Genomic DNA, 27,580 nt, shown 5'->3' with positions numbered 1-27,580 from the left:
GCAACAAACAGGTGTGACTCATGGTCTAGGGTCACTTTTGGTTACCTTTAAGTATCCTCCCAAACACACAGTGGCCAGCAGGCGGCGGTCTGGGCTTAGGCAGCAGCCAGTGATTTGGTGCTTGTGGGCCTTGGTCTGGAACACCCTGCCCCAGGAAGACAAAGCCGGGGGTCCTGGGGTCACCTGGTGATCAGGCTCCCTCCTCGCTCATTTCTCTTGGGGCTTCTCACTCACAGCCACGGGAGGGACGCACTTACGAGCAACCGTGCTGCAGGTCCCAAAGCTCCACAAGCCCATCGAAGGTAGTAAGGAAAACAGCATTTTCCGAGAGGAAGGCAAAAGAGGAGATCCCATCACAGCCGCTCACCAGAGCCTTCTCCTCCTGGAAGGGCCAGTTGGGAAGCATGGCTAGGGTGACTCCCTCAGGCCTCCACATCAGACCCATCCCAGGCCCAAGCCACAAAACGGAGGCCAAGGCACAAAGGGCTTAAGTCCTTGGCTGTCTACAGTCCCAGCCCAAATGCTGGTTCAAAGGGTGGCCTAGTCTCACTCCACGGGTTTTTAGGGTTCTAGGAAAAGGGTGTTCCGCATGTACACAGGAGTGAGGGGGTGGTGTGGGTAAGAAGAGCAAGCTGTGGCTCTGCCTCCTCCCTCCAGTCTGCTATCACCTGCTGCTGCAATGATTCACAGCCATTTACAGGAACATTGTCTGTACAGGAACATTTGCTGAAGCTCCCTGTGCAAGCCAGAAGGCCTGCCTTTCTCCATTCACGGTTCTCTAGCTACACAGCTCTCCGAGATCTTATTATGTGAAACACTGGGTCCTGGTGCTCAGCCCTGCGTTCCCTGAAATACTTAGCAACGTGCCGTGAATGGAGGCTGCGCAGTCATATCTGTTGTTTAAGTTGTATTTGGTTCTATGCAGTCCCAGTTGGACTTGAAACATATATATATATATATATATATATATATATATATATATATATATATCTCAATCACAGTATCAGGGAGACTAGGCCAGGAGGTTTGTGAGCTCAGAGCCAGCCTGGGCTATCTGTATATCTACATCATCTCTATATCTATTTAGATAGATAGATATAGAAATGATATAGATATACAGATATATATAGATAGCCCAGGCTGGCTCTGAGCTCCTCATCCTCCCTTCCCGGTCTCCCTGATTCTGGGATTTACAAGTATAAACCACCACACCCAGCTGTTGAACGAGCCTTTGACCAAGATGTCTAATTTGATTTGAGTCGAATGAAGTTGCTGAATCAACCAGGACATTAAGGACGTGCTTGGCTTGCGCAGACCTTCAGGGCAGCATGGGAGGGTTTTCTGATGATCACTCTGTCTTGCCTTCAGAGTCATACCTGCCAGGTTCTCAAGTTCAGCAGGTAAATTGTCCCATTGGCGGTGCCCACGGCTGCTCTTTGCCCACTAGGGGAGAAGGCCACAGCGGTTGGGGATGAGGAGATTGCCAGAGACAAGCTAGAGAGGGAGGGAAAAAAAAAAAGGTAGGAAGAAAGAGGAAGTGAGGGCAAGAAAGCCGATGGGGATCCACTTGTGTGCCTCTGTGCCTGAATCCTTTTCTCCCGGGTAGTTCTAGTCTCTCCTTTCTTTTTCTTGGAAAGAGCTGTTGCTGTCCTCTGAGATGCTTACCAGAGCTGGGGTCAAGGGTCTTACCTTCCCCTATCCTTCAAGGTCTGGGGTTTATTAATCCATTGCAGTGTGAGCTGGCTGTGCCATCGCTGGGTGAGCAGGGGGGCCTGGCTGCAAATGGGTGACTCTGCAGGCTGGCTGGCTGCCTGCTGGCGCAGGAGCAGGGGGTACTGGGCGAGCAGTGAAGCCTGCTGTCTCAGGAAGGTATGGAACACAGCAACATCTGCCTCCGGGAGCTCCTGCTTCCCTTCAGACTTTGAAGAAGCTGTTTTTAAAAGAGAGAGGGATTGAGCGTAGCTGAGGAGGTGACTCGGTGGGTGGGAGAGCTCAGTGCACAAGCATGAGGATGTGAGTTCAGAGTCCCAGCACCTACATAAAAAGCCACATGTACGTGTAACCCTAGTGCTGGGGCTGGGGGCAGTGAAGACAGGAGAACCACGGGATCTGGTTAACCATCAGCCTAACCAACTACAGTGAGCTCCAGACTCAGTGAGGGACCCCACCTCTGCAGAGTAAGGTGGCCGGGCAGTGGTGGCGCACTCCTTTAATCCCAGCACTTGGGAGGCAGAGGCAGGTGGATCGCTGTGAGTTCGAGGCCAGCCTGGTCTACAAAGTGAGTCTAGGACAGCCAAGGCTACACAGAGAAATCCTGTCTCAAAAAACCAAAACCAAAACAAAACAAAAAAAACAGAGTAAGGTGAAGAGCAACAGACAACGGCTCCTCTGGCCTCTGTAGGTGACTGTATACAGTTTTCATACACACACACACACACACACACAGAGAAATACATACTATTCACATACAAATACACTCACATGCACAAACACAAGCACCCTCACACATACACACAAACTCACACATATATACACAAACACACAGTCACACATAGACACACTCACAAACACAGCCACACACACACTCATACATACCAACACACACATACACATACTCATACACACACATACACACACACACACACACACACACACACACACACGGTGACTAGAGGTCAGAAAGAAGCAACATATCATTAGGAAGCTAGCCTAGACTCCACTAACCTCATCACCAAGTCTAAGTAAATGCTGTATTTAAAATTTTAAGTCTCAAAGTGTGACCCTCTGAACTCCACATCAGGAACACCTACCCAGAGTATAAAACTTTGGGTCCCACTTCAGACCTAAGGGAGTGGAATCTTGTGACCTTAGAATGTGCAGTTTTAATAAACTTCCTGGATAATTTACAGCACAGTATAAACTGAGAAACTCTACCAAGAAGTCTAAGCAAAGGGGTCTCCTAAGAATCATTTGCCTACACTTGTGGCCTTTTCAAGTTGAAATGGAAATGTGGCTGGGTTTTTTGTTTGTTTGTTTGGTTGGTTGGTTGGTTTTGTTTTTTACACCCCACCTTGATCAGGGTATCTCATATCCCAAAAGAAAACTCCAACGACTTATCTCACCATAGAGTGCATAAGCCTCCAAGAGGTCGGGGACCAGACCCACTTCCAGATAAGCCGCTACCACATGGAGATTGGTGAGGAACTTTGCAAGGAGCTCACGGTTCCTGCTCTGGAGCTGGGGAGGGCAGATTGGATGTATCAGGGATGGGGGGGTGGGGGGATGGGGGGTAGTGAGGAGCACGGCTAGCGATAGACCCTGGCCATGCGTCTAGGACTTACACCCCGCACCTGGGACAAAGAACCTGAAGAGGGAAAGCAAGACAACTCGAGGAAGATAGAGGGTGTCTGAAGGAGGCCTAATGACCCTGGAGAGACCGGTGAGGAAGGGGAGAGGGGCCTGAGAACGGCCCACGCAGATGCGTGTGTGGGGACTAACCAGGTGGTAAGGTAAATCCTTTAGAGCCTCAGCAGGGCAACTGCGGAAGGTCCCCGAAGCATCAGGATCACATATCTTCCAGAGGTGAGCTGAGAGAGCAGACATCGAGAGGGGCTTATTGCTGCATCGTCTTAGGCTACAGCAGGAACCTACCCAGCGGCCAGTGCAGGCCTAACCTCCAGGTGCAAGCCTCACACCGCTGACTCGGGCGGCAATCACCTGCAATAAGGGCATGCGCAGTCTTCTCCAGCCCCAGCCTTTTCCCATAGCGACGTGTAACTGCTGTCCTCAGAGGCCCATCAGAGAGGCAGAGACGGGCGCCGGGGCGCTCCACAGGGCCCTCCCCTAATAAGCTGTCCACGAAAGAAGAGGAGAGAGGAGTAAGGGAGGAGAAACAGAGCCAGTCGGTGAAGATGCAATGTGCTGGCATTCCCACCGCGGAGTGGTACCCGGAGGCTCCACCAAAGATAGGATGGGATAAAGAAAGAATCATGATGCCCTCGCTGGAGAGGCAGCGAGGCTGTCGGGAGCTTAGCAGGGCAGCAGCGTTACCTGCGTAGACTCTGGACAAGGTAGGCAAATGCACCCAAGGGGTAAGGGTTCCCACTGTGACTGGCGGCCACTACTTCCTCCCAACTCTTAGTCTCCTTGCGCAGAATCAGCCACGCGCTCAGCACCGCATGCAGCTGGTCCACAGTCAGCCCTGAAAAAGGCAAACTCTGTGACAGCCCGGACCACACAGGGAACTCGATCTCCATTAGACAGGTCCCTTCCTGGCATCTCTGGCTAATACCTGAACTAGGGACAGCCAAGAGCTGAGCCCCCAGCCTCCCGTCCTTCCCTCACCACTGACCGCTGCGCGTGACCTCAAGGGCAGCCAAGGCCCGAGGAAGGACATCATGGCCGTGCTCCTGCTCCAAGGTGCTCAGGATGTGCTGCAGGAGCAGCGGAAGGGTGGCGGGCAGGGTTCGCAGTCTCTCGGACACCTAGGAGCCAAGGAAGAGCAGGCTTTGTCAGTTCGGGGAGGCAGCAGGTGATTCTGGCAGTCACAAGAGGGGGTGGAGCAGCAAGAAGCACGGGGCGGGGGGGGGGTGGGGGGGAGAGTAATGAAAACGTAAAGAAAAACAGTAGAGAGGGAGTAGAAGTCAAAAATAGGGAATGGGAGAGCAGAGACAGCAAAAGATGAGCCAGGGTGTGAGGGCCAGCGCTAACTTTCGGTCTGAAAGACTGGCCTCTAGACATGCCTGAGGGGAATTATCCAGGGTGCCTTATTTGAGGTGGGAAGACCCCCACTCCCTGTGGATGATGTCATTATCTTGAACTAGAGAGGAAGCTGAGGGGGTGGAGAGATGGCTCGGCAGTTAAGAGCACTTGCTGCTGTTGCAGCGGCTTCTGGTTTAATTCCAAGCCCCCCACCCCAACCCCCTACCCCCATGATGGCTAACGATCATGTGACTCCAGTTCCAGAAGATCTGATGCCCTCTTCTGAGCTCTACGGGCACCAAGCATACCCACAGTACGCATACAGGTCAAATGCTCACACTTAAGATAAAATGAGTAAGTCTAGTAACTTTTTAAAGGAAGGAAGCTGAACAGAAGCGCGCATTCCTGTCTCCCGCCGGGATGAACTGTGAGCGAGAAGCCCTTACGCCCTTAAGAAGCCTTTGTGAGTGTTTTATCATAGCAATAGAAAATGAAACTGAGGGGGGAAAGATACCAGAGGTTTCAGAGAGCAACAAGGACTTTATTGGGAACTTGGATAGGTCCTATTTGTGTGGTGTTTTAGTCAAGAATCGGGTTTCTGTCTGCTCATGCCCTGGGAACTTGAGGTGGAGAGTCCTAGCTGCCAAGGGTGACACCACTCCCCTGGCTGATATCCTGAACTGTATTTAAAGGTAAAAAAACGTGCTGAGCACAAGCATTTGTAACTCTTTGCTTCTTGTCAGCAGGTGCAATGTGGCCCTGCCACTATAACAACCCTGTGACAACAGACTATAAACTTCAACTGTGAGCCAAAAAACGGAAAAAACAACCCAAAAAGCATGCAAAGAAGAAAAAAACATTTCTTTCCGAAGTTGCTTGTGCCAGGGTATTTTATCGTAACAATAAGACATAGGGGGACTGGAGACTACGGAAGCTGATAGCAATGGGAAACACGGTAAGACTGCGTAGTAAGGATCAACCCACCTGCTCATAGAGCGTGAAGAGCCTCAGGTAGTCAGTGACGAGGCGCAGGTACAGTGGCAGGCCCGAACCCTGCTTTGCCAGCAGCAGCCGCATCTGGTCAGATTTGGAGGATTTAGCATGGGGGCTGGGGATGCCTACCGCAGCTGCCTCTGCTACCGCTCCAAGCCTCCTGGCATGTGGCTCCTCTGAGAGTCTACTTAAGGAGTGGGCACATAGCATCGCCTCAAAGTACACCCCCCTCTCCTACCTCCCAGCCAGATCCTGTCAGGAAACCTTCCACGACTCAGCCTAGCCCACCTGAGCCATAACTGTACCAGCCCTCCCTAAGGAGACTGTTCACCATGGAAAAGTCTAGGTGGTCTTATGAAAACTCAGAGTTATGTTATGACCAATTCCCCCTGGCAGAGAGGTCTAGAAAAAGCCAAAGAGCAGTCCTAGGAAGGCAGCTAGTGGCCTCGTGGCTCCCTGATTCACCCACATCCCCACCAGCCTGGCTCTGGGTCCAACCTGGTTGTTAAAAGGTGACTCCTCCAGCCGTTTCCCATAGAGTGCCAGCTCTTCCCTAACAAGCTGAGCCCTCGAAGATGGGACCAAAGACCCCAAGGCCACCACATAAGCACTCTGACTTTGCTGAAGGGTGTCTCCCAGGCCTGAGTCACTTGACACGCTCAGCACCAGGTGTACTCGCTGTGACATATGCACAAAGGAAGAAGACAGCGTCAGAGAGGTCCCTACAACGCCATGGTACCCTTCCCTCCAGCCCCCCTCTGCTCTCAGCTTGGCCTCACACTCACCCGGGGAAGAGACTTGGGGATCCAGTCTGAAATCAGCTGTCTGTTCTGATCCACCAACTTATCTGCCCCATCGATAACAAGGACCAAGGTCTGACCGCGCTGCAGCGACTGAGCAGATTGGAGCAGCAGTTTCTGCTGCAGTTCCCACACCAGGCCTCTGTGTGTGACAAGGTCAGGGTGAGAGGCGGGGAAGCAGGGACAGCAACACAGCTGGCCCATCCTGGGGTCCGTACCTGTAAGTGCTAGGGAGAGCACTGGGCTCTCCCAGTTCCCCACGCAGAAAGGCACAGAGGCGCCTGAGAAAGTTGAGAGCAAGACACTGGTCAGGGCGGGCTGCCGAGAAGTGGAAGAAAACTAAGGGGGGCACGCTGGGCTGGGCTGGAACCTTCAGAGCCGACACGAGGGACGCCTGCGTGGGGCAAAACAAACCATGCCTACATTTTAGAATGTGCACCATCTCTCTGCCCGACCTCCTCAGCTCCAGAGCCCTTGCTCTTGGGACTCCTACCAGGAAGGCAGTCTTGCCCTGTCCTGCCTGCCCAGTCACAAGGCTCAGCCTCCCACGGGGCAGCATCAGCTGCTGCACTGTATCCTGAAGGAGGCGTGGCCGTGCAGGACTCGGTGGGTTCCTCAGCTGCTGAAAGCTGGCCTGGATCATATCATCATCTGACAGGGATGCTGGCTGCTCCAACTGGGCCCCGGGCTGAGGGTCACAGAACACTGGTTATGTTTTTGTGTGTCTCTGGGACCTCTTGGCCTAAAATTTCGCCCCCCCCCCACCGACTTGCTTCCCACCCGGGATACCAAGCTTGCTCCCCTCAGTCATCAGCACCCCTGCTGACCTGCAAGTAAAGCTTCTGGATCATTCTCCACACATCCTGGAGAACCAACTGTCCAAATGCCTCCAGGCCCCCAGTATAGGGCCGGCCAGCTGCTACACCCCCCCACTCGCATGAGTAGCTGCAGGGAAGGCGAACACAGGCAGTCAGTGTAGGCCTGGCTCCCCTCACCACACCTCACCCGGGTAACTGCCTCCACCTCCTGTGGCTCACCTGCGACACGTAACTTCTTCCTGGCTGTGTAGGTGCCTCTTCAGTTCTGAGACCCGATGTGCGGCCTCTTCTGACTCAGAAATAAAGTCAGGTTTCCAGGCATCTGGCACAGAGCTGACCACCAAAGACATGAAGGGAGGGGGGTCAGACCTGCCCCCCGCCTCCTGTCACCAGCCAGGAGATAAGGCTCTGGCTCCCTGAAACTTGTCACTCAAGTTGAGATCTGACTGGAGGTGGCAATGACATGCTCTCTGAGGCCCGTTTCTCTCTCCTCACTGAATGCTCGGGGTTGAGGGCTAACCCTGCCTGGCTTTCTGTGGAGGGAAAATGGACCTGGTGGCAACAGAAGGCACCTGAGGAAACCAGGATCTCGGAAGTAGATGAGAGCTTGAGCAGAGGGCTGGGAACGCTGGCCGCGGTTCAGGAACTGCATCACCTCCATCTCTGTCACAGAACGCCCTGAAGGGTACTGCTGGGCCTACATGGAGAAGGAAGACACAGGCAGCAAAATAGACTTACCAGCTAACAATTACCAAACGGTTAGCATGTACTGGGTATTTTAAAGGACATTTTCCCCTCAGTGTTGGAGATCGGATTCAGAACCTTACATATGGTAGGTGAGTACTCTACCACTATGCTATACTCACAGACCTTGGTGTGTATGAGAGACAGGCCCTGGCTGGCCTGGAACTTACTATGTAAATCAAGCTGGCCTCGAACTCACAGAGGTCTTTCTGCGTCTGCCTCCCCCAATGCTGGCATTAAAAAGCATGAGCCACCATCCCTAGCTTTCCTGACCTTTTTCATTATATTCTGAGACAATGTCACTTAGTTGCCCAGGCTGGCCTAGAACCCCTGACCCTCCTACCCAATATCAGGTATGCATGACCACACCCAGCTGCATAAAATTCTCTCATAGTAACCTCGATATATAGATGTTGTTGCTATTTAATATGTATTGAAATTGAAGCTAATTTAGACCAACAAAGCCACGCAACCTACAGATGTCCAAAGGGAGGGCAGAACCAGATCTGTGTGATGGCAAAAGCTAAGCAGATCTACCCTCGACCCTCTGAGAACCCACGCCAGAGCCCCTTCTTTGACAACGGCTTTATCTAGGCCGTGGTCTCAGAGACTTCCGCCTATGTTTCACCTCAAGACTCAAGGACCCACTGGTGCATCATGGCAGGGTTCCCGTCAAGCCGCCGCCCCCCCCCCCTCGTTCCTGTTCCTTGCCCAACCCCTCCAACCTTGTCTGCCTTACCCATTGGAAGTGAGGATGGTCAGGCAAGTCATAGTTGGGGGGAACGTAGCCATAGCGCGAGCCCAGAATCCCCACAAACAGCTGTGAGTTCTCCACCTCCCCAAGGCACACTTCCAGTTGTCTGTAACGTGGTTATGGGAACAGGAAGGAGTCACGGAGTGGGGCGGCGGGGTGGCACTAGTGGGGGTGGGGCGGCACCAGTGGGGGTGGGGCTGGCAGTTTCAAGCACTACAGGCACAAATACAGAGGAGGCAGGGCCCTGACTCACACTGGGCAAAGCAATGATAAAATGTTCCCTCCCTTCCCCCTCATCTGTTCCTGCAGCCCCAAGCCCGGTCACTTGAGGCCCCGCGCCACGCGCCACTCGATCCTCTCATCCCTGACCCAGCACTTCTTCCCTGTGGCCCTGCACCTGTTCCTTCGGGTCTCCTCCTCAGTGATACCCCAGCGCAGGTCAATGGCGTGAAGACTGATGCGGTGAGGGAACACTCGGGCCTGCAGGGCTGGCAGCACCGATCTCATGAGCAAGTCTCGCTCCCCGTGCATGTCACGGAAAGTGGACGAAATGAAAAGCCGGATGTTGCGCCACCTGGGGTGGGGTGGGGGTGAGTAGAAGGTTGGGCTCAGCTTAGGGACCAGTCCCCATCTCACGTCCATAGCCACAGGTGCAATTACCCTTCCGCCCTTGACATAATCCCCACAAGAGACAGCAGAAGGGCCTCCAGGGAATAACCTAGCTGTGGCACCAACTGCCGAAACCTGAAATTTGACCCCCACTGTCATTTCTTATGGTCCTCTTTCACCAGAAAAAAATCATTACAAAGTTACAATTTGATCGATGAAATACTTTGAGGAAAACCTTGACCTTATCCTTAACTATATCTTTTTTGTTTGTTTGTTTGTTTTTTGAGACAGGGTTACTCTGTGTAGCCCTGGCTTTCCTGGACTTGGCTTTGTACAGCAGGCTGGCCTTGAACTCACAGCAATCCACCTGCCTCTGCCTCTCAAGTGCTGGGATTAAAGGCATGTGCCACTACTTCCTGGTTCCTTAACTATATCCTTAAGAAATTAAGACAACCAGGGGCTGGAGGCGCCGCCTGCTCTTCCAAAGGTCTTGAGTTCAATTCCCAGCAACCACATGGTGGCTCATAACCATCTGTAATGTGATATGGCACCCTCTTCTGGCTTGCAGGAGTACATGCAAGCAAAGCACTGTATACATAATAATAAATGAATAAATCTTAAAAAAAAAAAAAGAAATTAAAACAACCAATGTAAGGCTCAAGCTATCATTTGGCAAAGTCTGTGTGAAAACCACAGGTTGTACTCTAAAACTTTTACCTCAGCCCTGGCTGTACTGTTATGGAGTCTACTACCTTCCCTACGTTCAAACTCTTTCTTTCTCTCTCTAGAAAAGCAAGGAATAGGCTCACAATCTGCAGTTTCCAGGAAGCTCCTCCCTGGGGAGGAAAACAATTACCTTAGTAAATAGAACAAATGCCACCTTGGCAGACACAATCAGTCACAGGATTTCTCCAGGTCCTGATGGCCACCCTCCCAGTGCACAACGTCACACAACCTAGACTGACCCATGCTGGGAAACAGGACCCAAGGGGCCAGGGCTGTCCTCCTCCAGTGGCCGGAGAGACAGGGCCTGAGTCTTTCCTGGGGGTGGGGGGATCTTGAATATTTTATCTAGTTGGCCCACGTGATCCAGAAGACGGGAGGCTCCATGCTCGGCAATGAACCTAAACAGAAAGCACAATGGGGACAGAATGGCAGAGTGAGAACCAGGAGGGTGTTCCAGAGCAACAGCGAACAGAGGCACAGGGGCACCCCTCAGGAAGACGACAGCCATACAGCAGGCCTGGCAGGCCATGTCCACAGTTCTCAACCTCAGCTATGCGTTAAAAACAAGTCGAGGTCAGCCTGGACCATATTATGAGACCCCCATCTCAAAAATGCAGCCAAACAAAAACGATGCATACTTTGAAAACAAGGAGACCATCTAGAACACTGAGGACGCAGGAAGTCGCCAGCCCCGGCTCCTCCCATTAACTGTGCATAGTGACCTTGAGATCCCTCTTAGAAAACTGGGCCAAGCCAAGGTTACAGGGTAAGACCTTCCCTGTCTTGGGTGATCAGCTCTGTACCAACTACAAAAGCTCCTGATTGCTTGAGGCTTCCCACTGTGAGTTGAAGGACATGAATGACACCCAAAGAAAATGTCAGGAGAGGAGACAAAGGTTAAAAAGCACTTGCAGCTCTTCCAGAGGACACAGGTTTGGTTTCCACCACCCATGTGCCTACATGGGTGCTCACATCTGTTTATAACTCCAGTTCCAGGGAATTTGACACGCTCTTTTGGCCCTGGCCACCAGGCATACACATAGTGCATATACACATATGTAGGCAAAACACTGATACACATAAAATAAAAATAAGCAATGCCCTCTGTCTCTGTCTCTGACTCTGTGTGTGTGTGTGTGTGTGTGTGTGTGTGTGTGTGTGAGTGTGTGTGTGTGTGTGTAACAGATATGGCTCAGAGGTTAAAAGCACTGGCTGCTCTTCTAGAGGACCCAGGTTCAATTCCCAGCACCCACATGGTAGTTCACAACTGTCTGTATTTCCAGTTCTAGAGGATGATACCCTCACACAAATACACCCAAAATAAAATTAAAATTTTAAAAATTACAAAAAGCTTTAAAACATAAGGAAATAAATACAGTTATAACAAAAATTACATATAAAACAATTGCAAATAATAACTCAGTAAAATAGATTGGAAAAATCTCTTTTTTTAAGAAAAAAAAAACCCTAATTATGTACTTGTGTGTATATCTACGGGTGTGTTTGCATAATGCAGAGGCCAGAGGCATCAAATCTCCTGGCGTTGCAGGAAATTGTTGGATCCCTTTGGGGCCAGATGGAATTACAGGTAGTTGTGAGCCACCTGGCATGGGTACCAGGAACCAAACCCGTGTCTTTTGCAAAAGCAGTATGTGCTCCTAACCCATGATCTGATGCTCCAGCTCACTTCTCCTCATTCTTATTAGACGTAGCACAAACTTGGATGTATATAAGACAGAGCTGAAACACCATCTTTAGCCAAGAGGTAGAAGCTGTTGAGGAAAATCAAGCGCTAATACAGTGAAGGCTGGAGTCCCTATCACACTGTGTTGCTGATAGCCTAGACATATGTGAAAGAAAATAAACCGTCTTGTTTTGAAGAATAAATACATGAAGCTAGCAGGCATAGTCTCCTGGGGACATCCTAGTGCAGCTTGCATCCCCCTCAGTGCCCGCTCTGTACTCACTTCAGGATCCCGTCAGTACAGCCCGAGAGTGTCACATCATTGGGATTCAAATTTGGTGACCTGGCAAAGGAAGAAGCAGTCACTAAGCACCAAAATCAATTCGGAGCCAGGTGTGATGGTTTACACCTGCAACCCCAGCACCTGCCCGATGAAAACAGGAAGGCGGCACTTTCGTTTTTTGTTCTTTTTTGGTTTTTTTTTTTCGAGACAGGGTTTCTCTGTGTGGCCTTGGCTGTCCTGGACTTGCTTTGTAGACCAGGCTGGCCTTGAACTCACTGCGATCGGAGGCGGCACTTTCAAAGCCACCCTAGGCTACAAACCTAGACTATACGTCCCAACGCCTTAAGCTATACACCTTACCTCTGTGTAACGGTATTGTGACCTATAGCCCTATCACTCCGACTGCACCCAAGTTTGTCTTAAAAGAATTACGTGACCAGAGTACAGCTCAGTGGTGGGATGCTTGCCTGGAAGGGGCAAAACTCATTGTCTAGTGCCTAATAGCACAAAGGGGTAAAAAAGACTTTAAAGAAGGTCCTAGAAACTTAAGCTCAGTAGAATTAATAAAACAAGAAGGCGACAGACAGGAAGTATCAAACAAGCGAGATAGGAAATACGGGCCGCCGTGTTCGGACACTGGGCGGGGACCACCAGCAAGCACCCTTACATGTACTGTGTTTTCTGTAGGAGGACATCGACAAAGAGGCACTTGGGGTTCACGTGCTGCCAGATCAGCTGTTTGGCTGCTTTCAGCTCCGGATCCATCGACTGGCCAAACATGATGACCCTGTCAAGCTGTAAGGTGAAAAGAAGAGACTGAAACCGGGGAGCAAGGCTGGAACAGACGCGGACGAGCTCAGAGAGAGCCGGGTGGCTAAGGACTGAAGGGCTAAGAACTGTGCAGGGGAAGGGAGACTGCATCTCCTACTGTTCAGAGGGGACACCACTACACCCCAACCTAGGGTAGTGATTGTGCACCTCATTCAGCTCATGAGAGATGATCGTTCATTTGTGAGCCTTTTGTTTTGTTTTGTTTTGTTTTGTTTTTGAGAAAGGGACTATCTATTTATGGGTAGAGTTCAAGGTGAAGCATTTGCCCTGAGTTTAATCCTCAACATGACAATGTTTCTATCATATGTAAGACAAAGGTAATGCGTTCTAAAAATGCATCGCCTTGTAATTATCTTACCACATTTCACTATTATCTAACCCTGAGTGTATTTACGTCTCGGTACCATGGAAACACAACGCAATGACAAGCTTCTGAGTGTTTCTGCAATGCTGGCAGCTTGATGGCAGCCACAGTGGGACAACTTACACCATGGGAACTAGCAAGCACCATTAGACAAGGCTCTTATTTTCCATTTATCACTGAAGATTTATCAACACAACCCCGTCTGAGGGATGACGCTGAACAGTGAGCCGATGAGAGCACGGCAAAGTGTGAAAGATGACTTTAAAGGGTCAGGAAGTGAGACGCCACTAGACACAGATCCCACATCTGTAACTCAGTTCTTGGGAGGTGGAGGCAGAAGAATGCGGTATTGAAGGGCAGCCTCGGCTACAGGCGACAGCAAGCAGGAACCTGTGGCGGGCATGCAGAGGGAGAGTCTCCCAGGCACTGAGTAGGACTCACAGGGGTCCTTTGGACAGCCAGAGACATCAGGTACTTCCCCAAAGTGTCCAGGGGCAAATCATCACTTTCTTTCAGCTCCTGGAGGAAAGAAACTTGGGTTACACGGTTGTGCCTGAAGTGTAGGTGCCCTGCTCTGGATGCAGTTTTAATGTAGCCCCCAAAGGCTGCTGTGTTGAAATTTGACCCCACTGTGAGGCGGAAAGAGGGGGCTCAGTGGACCACGGTGTAGACAGGTGAGGCCTAGTGAGATGCCCTTAGGCTATTAGAGAAACACTCCTAGAAGAGTCTGAGGGATCTCTGAGTTCCTGAAAAAATGAGCTGTACAAACCAGAACCATCAATCACTTTCTGGCTTGTTTCAGGATGCAATCATCTTCTTCCGTGTGTATTTTTCATACCACCACCTGCCATGAGATCCTACCAGCCTATGCCAGTGCCATGCCCACCAGCCCCGAGGACGGTCAGCGAGATAAACATCTTCCCTTTATAAAGTGACCTTGCCTCCAGCATTTTGTTATGGCAACGAAAGAGTGATATAATCAATTTAAAAAGCAGTGTCAATTTGCTCAAGAAATCTTCAAAGTTAAATATATCTGTGCTTCTTTCTTTCACTTCTTTTTTCTTTTTCTTTCTTGAGAGGGGGTCTCCTTATGTAGTCCTGACTAAGCCGGAGCTCACTATGGAATCACGCTGATGCTGATCTGCTTCTCAAGTACTGGGATTAAAGGGGTGTGTCATCATGCCCAGCTTATATGCTAGGAAAAAATGAGGGGGTGGGGAGGGAAACAGCTATGCATCCCATGCTGACCTCAAACTTGCATTTTTCTCTGGCTCCCGCGTCCTGCTCCCTGGGTGTTGGGATTGAAGCTGCAGTTCCACACCTGGCTAGCCATGCCTTAACTATCTGAGATGCACTCAGGCTTCTGTCCTTTATATTTTTTGGATAGTAGGGATGTGTCTCTGACCTGTACTTGAGCCTGAAGGTTGATGGCAGTCTTCAGGATACCTTCGTCTGCCGGAAGTACTGGCATCTTCACAGTCCCCCTTTCACACAACAGAACGGTCGCCTGCTCTGCCCGAGCCAGTGTCATCCCAACCAAGAGCAGCACATAGTTCAGGGGAGGCTGACGGAACAGAGCAACCCCGTGAAATCAAACTTTACAACCTACCCTTGCCTGCCCAGTTCTAGAGGCCAAACTCCTGCTTTGGAGAAACGAGAGAAGGACAGTGGGTCCCAGGAGGGGTCACCTTCAGCAGCCCCTCTGAAGAACTGACTTTCAGGGAGCAGGAAGGAGTCAGAGTCCCTGCCCAAGTCAATAGCAGGACACAGCAAAGAGAGTGTGAGATAAGCTGGCCACTGAAGTTTGGAGGCCATTATTATTAGCTAGCCAAACTTGAAGTGTTAGTGTCAGGACACATAGGCAAGACTGACCCAAACTGTCTTAGGGACTCAGCAGCTGGCGCCTGGAGGCAAATCCATACCACTTCTTTGAGTTTGTGTGGCTCACTAAAGCCTCTCCTGTCCTGCCAGCCCCTTGGAAGACATGATTTTGCTGTTTCTGTTTTGTTTCTTTACCCCTTGGGAGTGACTCTTGGGACAGAGCCTGTCGGCATTTTCATCTGTGAAGTAGACCACGAGGGTTCGGCCAGGCAACGGGGATAGGTTGTGTTTCACAGAGACATTCACAGCTGTTTCCAGGGCCCGGCGGTACCGTTCCAGCAACCCAACATCACAGTCCCACTGTCTACAGCGAGAGAAGACACAGACACAGGGGGCTCAGAAGCTGGTCCACCTGTGACCCTGCAGCAGATGCAAAGACTAAACATGCTGCTCCGACACTGAACCCTCTCTCTCCCTCCCTCCTTAGTCACCATCCCATCTTCCCACGGCCCCACCTCCTGCTCTCCGTGCCACCGGCCTCTAATGCGGCCGGCAAGGCAGCATGGGAGGCAGTGCCAGTGCTGGGTCTTCCTGCCACGCTGTCTGTACTTGCTTCAAGAGGCCATGGCTTAACTGCCACAAGTTTATTAGGGGTTATCAATTTTTCAAAATAATTATTATTTTGAGGGGACGAGTGTTTTGCCTACATGTATGTCTGTGTGCAGTACCAGTTAAGGCCAGAAGATGGTGCTAGACCCCCTAGGATTGAAGTTAAAAACAGCTGTGAGCTACAACATGGTGGGGTTCAAAGCCACATTTTCTGAAAAGCACCCATGTTCTCTTTACCCTCCCTCCCATCCAGATCAACTACTCCCTTTCTGTCTGTTAAAAAAAAGAACAGGGGCTGCAGAGATGGCTCAGAGGTTAAGAACACTGACTGCTCTTCCAGAGGTCCTGAGTTCAATTCCCAGCAACCACAAGGTGGCTTACAACCATCTATGATGTGATCTGATGTGCACTGTATACATAATAAATAAACAAAATCTTAAAAAAAAAACAGGCTTCTAAGAGATAATAATAAAATATAACAAAATGAAGTATAAGATAAAATAAGGGCCAGGCGTGGTGGCGCACGCCTTTAATCCCAGCACTTGGGAGGCAGAGGCAGGTGGATCAATCAATGTGAGTCAGCCTGGTCAACAAAATGAGTCCAAGCCAGCCAAGGCAACACAGAAAGACCCTGTCTCGAAAAACCAAAAAAAAAAAAAAAAAAAAAAAAAAAAAAAAAAAAAATAGGTAAAATAAGAACACCAAAGTTAGACAAGATAAGTCAAGAGAAGACATAAGAAAATCACTTGTTCACACAATCAAGTCCCACAAAAACACTAAACTGGAAGCCATGACGTATACACAGAGGACCAGGTGCAGACCCACGCAGGCCTGTGCATGCTGCCTCAGTCTCTGTGCGCTCATGGGAGCTTTGATCATGCTGACTTAGAGGCCCTTGGGTTCTATATTTTTGTTTTTTTGGTTGTTTTGTTTTTGTTTGGTTTGGTTCTGGTTTCTCGAGACAGGGTTTCTCTATGTTATCTTGGCTGTCCTGGACTTGCTTTGTAGACCAGGCTGGCCTCGAACTCACAGAGATCCTCCTGCCTCTACCTCCCGAGTGTTGGGATTATAGGCATGCGCCACCACTGCCCAGCTGGGCTCTGGTTTTCTTCATTCCTCCATCCCCTCTAGCTTTTACACTTGTCCTGCCTCCTCTTCTGTGGGGTTTCCCTGAGCTCTGGGGGATGGGATTTGCGTCCGGTGCTCTTAACCACTGCACCATCACTCCAGGCACGTGGGGCTTATTTTTGAGATAAGGCCTTCACGTTCCTGATCCTCCCCCTCCCAATAGATGTAGCTGATGAAGGGAACACTTTTTAGATTTCCAGCTAGAGAATACAACAGAGTGAGGCCGGGCGTGGTGGCGCACGCCTTTAATCCCAGCACTCGGGAGGCAGAGGTAGGTGGATCGCTGTGAGTTCGAGGCCAGCCTGGTCTACAAAGTGAGTCCAGGATGGCCAAGGCTACACAGAGAAACCCTGTCTCAGAAAAAAAAAAAAAAGAATACAACAGAGTGACAGAAAACTCATTTTCCAGCCACCAACACAATCTGCCTAAAGAAAAAGCCATCAGTGAGTAAGCCACCAACTACACTAAGATTAGGTCAAGCATGGCGGCACATAGTGGTAACGTCAGTACTGAAAAGTGTGAGCAAGAGGATCTCATGTTTGAGACCAGCAGGGGCTACACAGCAAGCTTTCGGCCAACCCAGGCTACACTAAGGGACTCTGTCTCAGGCTACAGGGATGTCTCACTGAGTAGGACTGGGTACTGCTCTTGCAGAGGACCCAAGTTCAAGCCCCCATACTCCCCACAACTCACATCACTTATAGCTCAGCATGCACCAACAGATGCTACATGTATTCACTGAATCCATCAGAACCATAAAAACAACCTCAGGCAACAACATGGAGACTAGAGAAGTTCAGGTTTCACGGTTTTCATAGGACAATGTTAACTATAAGTGCTATAGAGTAGTTGGTTTGGGTGTAATGTGATGAGAAACAAATAGGTCTGCAGCATTGACGGCTGACAGCCACATCTCTACAGGATACTGGACGGCTGGTTCCTAGATGGCTCCTTAACGCTGTCCTTGAGCTCCTTTGTCCTACTTTCCCCCAGCTCCCAAGCACATACCTGGCCTTGTGCAGCCTCAGTTTCTCCCGCTTGAGCTGCTCATACATCACAGGTATAGCCATTGCCGCCCGAAGCTGCCGGCGTGTCAGGAGGCACAGGCGACTCCGGTGGCTGAGCCTCTTGATGTTTTTTGAGTTTCCAATTATCCGCTTCATCAGCGTTGTGTTGGAAGGGAAGGGCAATGCTGTGAGGTAACAGGAGAATAGCCAAGTCAGGCAATTTCTACTCCCTTAGTAGGCTAACCCCCTATTCTCAGGCCTAGCAATGGTCTGGCCACTGATAACACCACACCCTAAGTCTGCTAAGTGAGGGGCTGAAAACATCTGAGTGTTGTCTCATTTACCCAGGAGGCAAACGGGAAGCGGAAGAGAAGGAATACCTTTACTTCTGAGTTGAGTCTCGAGTTTATCGATAGAGTCATGAGCGTTAAGGAATCTGAATGGAAACTGCCGACTGTGAATGACAGATTTCTGAAAAACAAAAAGCATGGTGAGCAGAGGACCAGGGAAAATGAGGGGCCATGGAGCCTACAGGACCCGGACAATGAAGCAGCAACTCTACCAGGCTTGTCGGAAGGCAAAGAGAGAAAACAGATCTCAAAAAGAAACAGGAGGAGGCTGGAGAGATAGCTCAGTGGTTAAGAGTGCCGCCTGCTCTTCCAGAGGTCCTGAGTTCAATTCCCAGCAACCACATGGTGGCTCACGACCATCTATAATGTAATCTGATGCCCTCTTCTGCAGATAAAGCACTCATATGCAATAAATAAAATAAACAAATCTTAAAAAAAAAAGGAAGAGGAACGGGAAGAGAGGCATGAAAAAGGGTAAAAGGGGGATGTAACAGGAGCCCCATTTCTTTCTTTTTATTTTTTGCTTATTTATTTATTTATTTTGGTTTTTCAAGACAGGGTTTCTCTGTGTAGCCTTGGCTGTCCTGGAACTCTCTTTGTAGACCAGGCTGGCCTCGAACTCACAGTGATCCATCTGCTTCTGCCTCCCAAGTGCTGGCATTAAAGGTGTGTGCCACCACGCCCGGCCTCTCTTTTTATTTTTCTAATTAAAAATTATGTGTATGAGTCGTTTGCCTACAGGTATATATGTGCACCACATGTATGCCTGGTACCTATGGAGGCCGGAAGAGGGCACCAGATCCCTGGAAATGGAGTTGCAGATGGTTGTCAGCAGCCATGTTGGTTCTGGGAATCAAATCCAGGTCCTCTGGAAGAGCAGCCAGTGCCCTCACCCCCTTCAAGCCATCTGTCCAGCCCCTGAGTACATTTCTTTTTATACTACACTGCTCCTGAAGTGAGTTAATTCGCAGATAGGGATCTTTCTCTGTTTTTGAGCTCACAAAGTAAACATGAAAATTAGTACTCTCTATCACAATCTCTGGAAGACTTACTAAATCCTGTCCTTCCCAACGGATCTGTGTTTCCACACCACACACAGAAACAAGCTGGTAGCCATGAGTTCTCAGCCACATGGAAGAGCCAGGTCTCAACAGATGCAGCGTCTCCCAGCCAGCCAGCATCTGGTCGCTGAGCCACACACTCCCCGCTGAGCATACCTCATCCTGGAGTCTCTGGAGAATGAGCTCATGGTGGCGGGCACTGATCCCAGTGCGCAGCAGGTTGCACAGGTTCCGGAGCATGGCCATGAAGGGCAGTTTCCCACTGTCTTCAGACATGGGGGACAGGATAAACCGAGTGAGTGACAGACACAAAGTTGCGGCCCACAGCAGGAGGCACAGAGCCACACAGAAGCTCAAAGCGGGGAATGCAATCTGCTCTACTCAAAAATGTTTTAAAGATCCAATAACACAAAACAAGGATTGGCCTGAGGTGGGACGTAAAAAAAATTATAACTCTGCTTATTGGATAGCTGTTTCAATAGCAACTCATGTCACTATCCGTTGGCTCTAGTTTGCGGGTTCAGCTGGTAGTGTGTATTCCTCTTTTTCCCATCCACTTGATGGAAAGAGAGAACCAGCTGCTGCAAGTTGTCCTTTGACCTTCCGCACAGCACCCCACCCCCGACTCCCTCTAGCAAATAAGTAAGTGTAACTTGCGGGTTTTCAAAACAGGGTTTCTATGTATAGCCCTGGCTGTCCTGGAACTTGCTCAGTAAACCAGGCTGGTCTTGAACTCACCTACCTCTGCCTCCTGCATGCTGGGATTAAAGGCATGCACCACCACCGCCTGAATTTTCTTTTCTTCTTAACGTCATTTTTATTCATGTGCATGTGGTAGTGGTGTGGGGGTGCATACCAGTTGTTTGTAGATGCCCACAGAGGATATAGTATCCCTGGAGCCGGGGTTACAGGTGGCTGTGAGCTGTCTGACGTGGGTGCTTGGAACTGAACTCAGGTCCTCTTCAAGAGCAATACAAGTGTTCTTAACCACTAAGTCATCTCTCTAGCCTCAATTGTAAATTTTGTAGAAAGAGAGAATAATGAGATCTATACTTTTCAGTGGATTTATAGTGATAAAGACTTATTATTCTGGCTTAGTAGAGTAGGGGTTGGAGGTTCTCCCCTGGATCCCCAAATTGGTTACTCAACACCAAGTGCTCAGCCTTGAACTCATGTACACACAAGTAACTTTATACAGACTGAGCAGGATGTGTTTACATATTCAAGAATATAACAAAGAAATAAGAGCTTGAGAGACAGGAGGGGTCAGGACGTGGGAAGAGTTGTAAGGAGGAAAAGAAAAAGGGAAAACCATGCAATTATATTTTAATTCCAAAAAATATTTTTTAAGAAATGAAAACAGTTATTTGGCTGTGGCTCTGAGTCAGTGGGACTGCAGGTGTGAGCCACCACACCCGCTCCATCAAGGTTCTGGCCTTTGTGTGCACTCCAGGTGACCACACATGGAAGCATCATCTCAGCACTCGGGAGCCTGAAGCAGGAGGATTGCCAGTTTGAGATGAGCTGGGATGACACAGGCAGACATTCTCAAAACAGGAAGGGAAGATAGGAAGAAAAGGAAAAGAAGTGCTTTTAGGACTGGGTGCACACCTACAACCTCAGCAGGGGGGAAACAGCTGAGTTTAAGAATAGCCTGGGGACGCTGAAGAGATGGCTTAGTGGTTAAGAGCACTGTCTGCTCTTCCAGAGGTCCTGAGTTCAATTCCCAGCAACCACATGGTGGATCATGACCATGTATAATGAGATCTGGTGCCCTCTGCTGGTACACAGCATACATAAAGGCAGAACACTGTATACGTTATAAATAAATCTAAAACAAAAAACAAAAAAACAGCCTGGGCAATGTAAAGAAACTCTATCTCAAAATAAAATAGTCAGGCTAGAGAGAGTTAACAGCACTGGCTGCTCTTGCAGAGAACCCGGATTCAATTCCTAAAACCCACATGGTGGCTCACAACCACCTGTTACTCCAGTCCCAGGAGATCCAATGCCCTCTTCTGGCATTTTCAGGCGCCAAGCACAAATGTGATACACAGACAGACATGTAAGCAATACATCCGTTGTGCTGGTTTGAATAAGAACGGCTCCTATAGGCGCATTCATTTTGAAGGGATTATAAAGACTAGGAGGTGTGGCCTTGTTGGAGGAAGCGCGTCACTGGCTTTGAGGTTCTGAGTCTCTCTCTCGCTCTCTCTGCCTGCTCTCAGCTACTGTTCAGGCCCCATGCCTGCCATCAATGCCGCCACGATGATCAACGGACTAAACCTCTGAAACTGTGGGCCAGCCCACAATTAAATGCTTTCTTGTATAAGAGCTGCCTTGGTCATGGTGTCTCTTCACAGCAATGGAACAGTGGCTAAGACATATATACATATTAAGTAAATAAATAAATAATTCAAAGAAATAACCACAGGGAGTTTAGTCTCAAGCGAGATAAAACGTCAGTGTTGAAATTTTTCCGGGTTAGTGATTTCCATCATCCAAAGTGAAAAAGTAGAGGCGTGCGTATAGACTCAGCCCAACACGACATCCTTCTTTGTTATTTATCTGTGTTGTTGGCTTGAGCCAAGCTCTTACCACGCTTGTCTCAAACTAGTCATCCTCCTGCCTCAGCCCCCCAAACACCGTGACTATGCACACTATGCGCGCATGACCGTGCTACCCACACCCAGGCCCCTTCATCCCTCCAGCTTAACTTGTAAGTTGGTGAAAAGGCTGACAGATGCGGGGAGGCATCTAATTCCCCAATAATTCTTATGTACACACCCCCTGAGGCTCCTACCCAGAGAAGAATAAGTAACAAAGCAATTCAAGCTGCCCTGAGTCAAATATATAACAACCAGCAAAGGACATTTGGGTTTCAAAACTTCCAAAAATTGGAAAGCCTTCCAAAATTCCATCAAGGTCCAAAGTTACATACATTGCTCTCTCCCGCTACGGTTTTTTTTTGTTGTTGTTGTTGTTTTGTTTTGTTTTATCAGTATGGGGAAATGATTACTTTCTCAAGGCCTACATGAGTCTCTGTAGAGGCTCTAACGTTTTGAGATCTAATCCTACTCGTCTGGAACAAATGACAGGTATGTCCACACAGGGGCAAACAGGAACGTGGTATGACCTTTTGCCCTGTGCCTCTGCAGACTTGGGCATCAGTTACCCACATGTGGAATTGTGGCCCACCTATGGCAGCAACACTATTTAAAGCAGGTTCCTCCTCAAGAGTCCAGTCGTTTCGCGTTATGTAAATTAAATTGGAAAATAACTGTACCATTTTATGGAAATCTTCAAGGTGGGATCTAAGGTACAGAAGCCTGGAGGAGGACAGGAAGGGAAGGAGACAGCCAAGGCTCCCTACCTATGAGCTCCTCCCATACGCAAGCTTTGTTTCCCCGCATGCTCAGTTCCCGGTCCCAGGTCTCCGGCCTTCGGAGCTTCATCCGCTGCCCGGCCCTGCTAGAATCCCACGGCCCGGGGAGGTGACTCCGAGAAAAGAGCTCAAGGGTGGGTGGGTACCTAGGAGAGCGAAGGAAGTACCTATCATTTCAAAGCTAGCAAAACATGGCAAAGAGCCAACGTCCGCCAGTCCCGTTCACAGCACTGTCTGTGCAAACTCACACTGCTGGACTGAGAAGAACCAGGAGTGGAGCCATGAACGAACCGGAAAGACCACGGCGATGGGATGCGCCTGAAATACTGGGTCTCACCGGTAGCCGAGCAGGGCCTGGACGTGCTGGGCAGGCTCGTGGATATGCAGCCGCCCTATCAGCTTCTTCAGAGTGAACCTCGGGGGGCTTTTCTTCTCTGGCACTGCATCGTAAGCGGCTTCAAACTGTGGAGACAGCCCCAAGTACGGCACGGTTCAACTCATCCACGAACACAGGGCATCAGCAATAAAAGCTTACAGCTGCCATGCCTCATCAGAAAGTAAAGCACACAGTGATCATATATACCTGTGAGGGAATTTCACTTGTGTTCCAGTCATACAAGACTGTTAGGGTGGGGTGACTGGGTTATAAAAACCAAGGCGGGGATGAGGACTGAATATATCCTCGTGTTCTCAGAGAGAAGGAGGCCAGTGTCACCTGCCACCTAAACCTTATTTGTGCTGGCAATAGTTTGTTTTGAAAACTTTCAATGAGAGATTGCTCAGTCTCTCTGGCCTCCAAGAACACCGGCACACATGTGGTACACAGACACACATGCAGACAAAACACCCATACACATGAAACAAAGACATAGATTTTAAATGGAATGGAGATGTTTTATGACATTTTAAAATTCATTTATCCAACTGCATTTATTCATTTATCCAACTGTGAACAAACTATAACACCAGGAAAAAAAGTTCCCTCCCCGCTTTATTCTCTGAACCAAACTACACAATGACAACGGAGAACCCCCAGGGAAGTAAGTGTTGGAAGTTTTAAAACTGGTGGGCTTCTATGTCTAAATTCAAGCTCAAAAGGAATTGTGCATATAAACAGACAACTCCCAAGCAAGGAACTCACCGCGATCTGTTCACTTTTAAGGAGCCAAAGGCTCTTAGGAAAACATCTCCCCCTCTCTGACAATGGATATTCTGTCTTCTACAGGGACAGGAGAAAGCATTTCAAACAGGGAAGTGGAAGTCACCCATCCCAGCATCCCTGAAGGAATATCTCTGCCAAATAGGAAGCGAGGTCACAGAGGCAACCCTGTTCTTTCTGGCCCTGAGCTCCACAGAGATCACCGGGACCTCTCCGGCTCCTTTGCTTTGTGGCTTATGAACATGTCAGATACTTTTGCGTAGGAGGCCCCAGGCTCACCACTTTCCTTTGTCCCTCCCTCCCTCCCTCCCCAGAGAAAAGGGGCTATGGATGCCCAGGGCTGAGGCAAAGACTGACTTGGGGGCGAGGTGGCCGCCGGGCACGTCTCTTAGACCGGTGTTTCCGAGGATTATACTTAGCCAGCTGGTACTCATCAAACTGGGCAAACTTCTCCGTCATAGCAGCACGGAGGCAGGCAGGCAGTGGCACTGACTTCTCCTCATCTCCTTCTGCCAGGCTCTGTTGAGGACAAGAAAGATGAGCAGAAGGGAGACCCAACACCAGGACCCCCAACACACACACAGACACACAGACACACAGATACACAGACACACAGATACACAGACACACACACAGAGATACAGACACAGAGACACACACACATACACACACACAGAGAGACACATACACACAGAGGCGCACACACACACACACACACACACAGAAACATACACACACAGATCCTAGAATTACATGGGAACAAGAATAGAGTCCCATGCCCAAAACTTACATTTCTGTGCACAAGGCAAGTCTGAGCTCATCACCATCATTATTAAGAAAGTCTAGTGTCAAGTCAAGTGTTTCTCAAACTCTAGCCCAACCCTCATCTCACTCTTCTATTAGTTCACTCGGCTCTTACAGAGAAAACAAATCCCCTCTAGGCCCTTGGACTAAGGAAAACCGAGAGAAGGATAACCTCTCTGAAAATTTCCTCCGTGAACAAAGGGAGGGAATAAAACCTTTGCAGGGTGCTAAACTCCATACCTGGTAGAACTCGGCTACCTGGATCCAGTCTGAAGGCAGGTGAACAATGGCAGCGTAATACCGCCGTACATGTGGGCGGCAGGCTGGCAAGAAGGCAGCAACGGCCAGAACTGCATTGGCTACCTCCCGGATGTTAAGCTGCTGCCTAGCATACAAAGATGCCTAGGGAGGAAGGTAGAAGAGATTGGGATGTTGGTCGCTTACCCCACAGCTCCATGCTCCCAAACTCTCTTGCTTATTGACCCTGCCAGTATAAACCTCTTCCTGAGCACGCCACAATGCCTACAAGATATAATCACTTAATCCACTGACCACCTTCTGCAGCAACCAGGCCCTGGCCTTGAGTGCAAGACCCTTCACACTGTCAAAAACTGACTGATTGCAACACCAATGTGTTGTAAAAGAGTTAAGACAGAGCCTGGGGCGGTGGCACACACCTGTAATCAGAGCACTGGGGGAGGCAGAGCCAGGAGGATCTCTGTGAGTTCGAGGCCAGCCTGGTCTCACTGTGAGACAGGGACAGCAAAGGCTACATAGAGAAACCCTGTCTCAGGAAAAAAAAAAAAAGTTAAGACAGAAATAATGAGCCAATAACTACTAATGATCTTCCTGAAGGCAGTTTCTGAAATCTTTTTGGTAACTTTCAGTCTTAGAATTACACTAAATTATATATATTTTTTAAAAAAAAGATATTCACTATCATCTAGATTTTTTAGTAAAATAAAATACTATAACTTAAAAAAAGAAAAAGGTTTCCCAAGGGTTCAAATTGCAGATTAAACCTGTCATCTTCCAAAGTCTCCCAGAAAACATTTCCTCCATCCTAGTAACTTGTCAACTTAACACAGCATAGTATAGTCTGAGAAGAACCCCTTAGCTGAGGGCCTGCCTAGATCAGATTGGCCCATGGGCTTGTCTGGGGAAGATGGCCTTAGTTATTAGCTGACCAAGGAGGGCCCACCCACTGTGGGTGGGGTTATCCCTCGCAGGCCTTCCTGGACTGGATGAGAAAGCTAGCTAAAGAGTTGGAATTGAAGCCGGGCGTAGTGTCACACGCCTTTAATCCCAGCACTCTGGAGGCAGAGGCAGGTGGATCGCTGTGAGTTGAAGGCCAGCCTGGTCTACAAAGGGAGTCCACGACAGCCAAGGCTACACAGAGAAACTCTGTCTTGAAAAACCAAAAAAAAAAAAAAAAAAAAAAAAAAAAAAAAGAGTTGGAATTGGTACAAATTAATGGTTGATCAGTATCTGAAACTTAATATTGGCACAAAAATGCATATATATGTGTACACTGAAATGGCGCATGTGCTGATGACCACAGTATCTGTGATGGCCTACAGGTACAAACAATTCACTGTGAAATTGTAGCTTAGGTAAGCTGTGGTGTATAGACTACCTTCCAACAACAGCAGGCTTCAGCTATAAGCAACATTGTGAAATGAATGCCATAATGCTGGCAAAATACTCCCCTCCCTCCCCATAAAAGCCCAAGGTATAATCGTGTGTGTGTGTGTGTGTGTGTGTGTGTGTGTGTGTGTGTGTGTAGATATGTGTGTGTGTACATATATGAAACTGAGAATTGGTGTTTGAAGTTAGTATCCTAATCTTCCCCCCAAGTAAGGAGGATTTACTGAGGCCCCTTTTCCCCCACTGGGCAACTTCTCTGAGGGCGCTGGCTGTTTCTGCTGAAGGAGGAAGTGACAAGGACTGAGCCTCCAGTGGGTCCTGGGAGACACTGTAGTAATGCTCTGTTTCTGGAACTAGCTAGCCAGATTAAACAGCGGTGCTGGTTCTTGGACGATTCTCTGAGCTGTACACGAGCTGTACAGTGTCTTGCTAGATTAGATGAAAGCAGAAGTGTTTTAAAAGGAAAGAGAGAAAGGTAAGCATGAGTCTGTGTAAGTTGGCAAGTGTGGGAGTGATATGGAAGTGTGAGATGAAAAACTAATAATAATAAAATTAAATTAAATTAAAAAATCTGCCAGGTGCAGTGGCACACACTTTTAATCCCAGCACTCTGGAGGAAGAGTCAGGCATATCTCTGTGAGTTCCAGGTCAGCCTGGTCTACAAAGCAGGTCCAGGATAGCCATGGCTACATAGAGAAACCCTGTCTAGAAAATTAAAAATAAAAGTAAATAAAATCCTTTCTTTCCCTAAGTTGTTTTTGGTTAGAGTGACTTAACGCAGGAACAGCATGAGTTGAAGCAAGCCTCCTCTCTGCTTCGGAAGCAACCTTTGCCACTCCACACACCGACATTAGGAGAAGTGTTTTATTTACCTTTGGAACCGGATCCAAATTTCAATGTGTTAATAAGACTCCCGCAGCCTGGCACTGTGCATGTAGCTTGTACCAACCAATCCTAGTATACCTCCCCGTGTCACCTTCCCCCACCCACCCACAGGACCCCAGGGACTAGGTCTCCTCCTGAGCTCCTTCCACCTCTCCAGGGAGCCTGTTTCCGGCTCTTCACACCACACCCACTTTACAGCCTCTCCATTGGTCTCTTCTCCCCGCTCCCTCATACTGCCGTACCTTCAGGATGAACTCGGGTTCCAAGGAGGCCAGTGCACTACAGACCTCGAGGATGGATACCCGGGTGGGGTCAAAGGCATCTTTTACATTCACACTGGAGGCCAGAGCAGAGCACAGTAGGGTCAAGAGAGCCAACTAGGAATTGGGAAACACAGGAGAAGGGAGGAGTAAGATC

At 49.2% G+C, this 27,580-nt stretch overlaps 1 protein-coding gene across 4 annotated transcripts in view; it reads right to left on the bottom strand.

Annotated features, from left to right (window-relative positions):
- The window catches only part of TEP1 (telomerase associated protein 1), a 46,243-nt gene that overhangs the window by 13,786 nt on the left and 4,877 nt on the right, over positions 1-27,580 (bottom strand). For all 4 annotated transcript variants that reach the window (XM_084768027.1, XM_084768026.1, XM_084768029.1 and 1 more), the window contains exons 4-37: positions 27,406-27,540; positions 24,872-25,033; positions 24,185-24,346; positions 23,810-23,887; positions 23,006-23,130; positions 22,657-22,814; positions 19,440-19,549; positions 18,253-18,343; positions 17,874-18,057; positions 15,324-15,492; positions 14,713-14,871; positions 13,749-13,826; positions 12,780-12,907; positions 12,113-12,172; positions 10,385-10,543; positions 9,208-9,384; positions 8,796-8,916; positions 7,885-8,009; positions 7,532-7,645; positions 7,322-7,439; positions 6,988-7,182; positions 6,713-6,888; positions 6,480-6,636; positions 6,193-6,372; positions 5,686-5,778; positions 4,352-4,484; positions 4,051-4,201; positions 3,718-3,851; positions 3,499-3,587; positions 3,123-3,237; positions 1,690-1,930; positions 1,377-1,494; positions 258-382; positions 46-145 (exon numbers count right to left, since the gene is read on the bottom strand). In XM_084768027.1, the coding sequence (XP_084624153.1) occupies positions 46-145; positions 258-382; positions 1,377-1,494; positions 1,690-1,930; positions 3,123-3,237; positions 3,499-3,587; positions 3,718-3,851; positions 4,051-4,201; positions 4,352-4,484; positions 5,686-5,778; positions 6,193-6,372; positions 6,480-6,636; positions 6,713-6,888; positions 6,988-7,182; positions 7,322-7,439; positions 7,532-7,645; positions 7,885-8,009; positions 8,796-8,916; positions 9,208-9,384; positions 10,385-10,543; positions 12,113-12,172; positions 12,780-12,907; positions 13,749-13,826; positions 14,713-14,871; positions 15,324-15,492; positions 17,874-18,057; positions 18,253-18,343; positions 19,440-19,549; positions 22,657-22,814; positions 23,006-23,130; positions 23,810-23,887; positions 24,185-24,346; positions 24,872-25,033; positions 27,406-27,540 (4,620 nt within the window). The remainder of the gene's footprint in view (positions 1-45; positions 146-257; positions 383-1,376; positions 1,495-1,689; positions 1,931-3,122; positions 3,238-3,498; positions 3,588-3,717; positions 3,852-4,050; positions 4,202-4,351; positions 4,485-5,685; positions 5,779-6,192; positions 6,373-6,479; positions 6,637-6,712; positions 6,889-6,987; positions 7,183-7,321; positions 7,440-7,531; positions 7,646-7,884; positions 8,010-8,795; positions 8,917-9,207; positions 9,385-10,384; positions 10,544-12,112; positions 12,173-12,779; positions 12,908-13,748; positions 13,827-14,712; positions 14,872-15,323; positions 15,493-17,873; positions 18,058-18,252; positions 18,344-19,439; positions 19,550-22,656; positions 22,815-23,005; positions 23,131-23,809; positions 23,888-24,184; positions 24,347-24,871; positions 25,034-27,405; positions 27,541-27,580) is intronic.

This window comes from Acomys minous (genome assembly GCF_964271855.1).
Source record: "Acomys minous genome assembly, chromosome: 18".
NCBI classification, from domain to species: domain Eukaryota; kingdom Metazoa; phylum Chordata; class Mammalia; order Rodentia; family Muridae; genus Acomys; species Acomys minous.
This window is presented reverse-complemented; position numbering and strand designations above follow the sequence as displayed.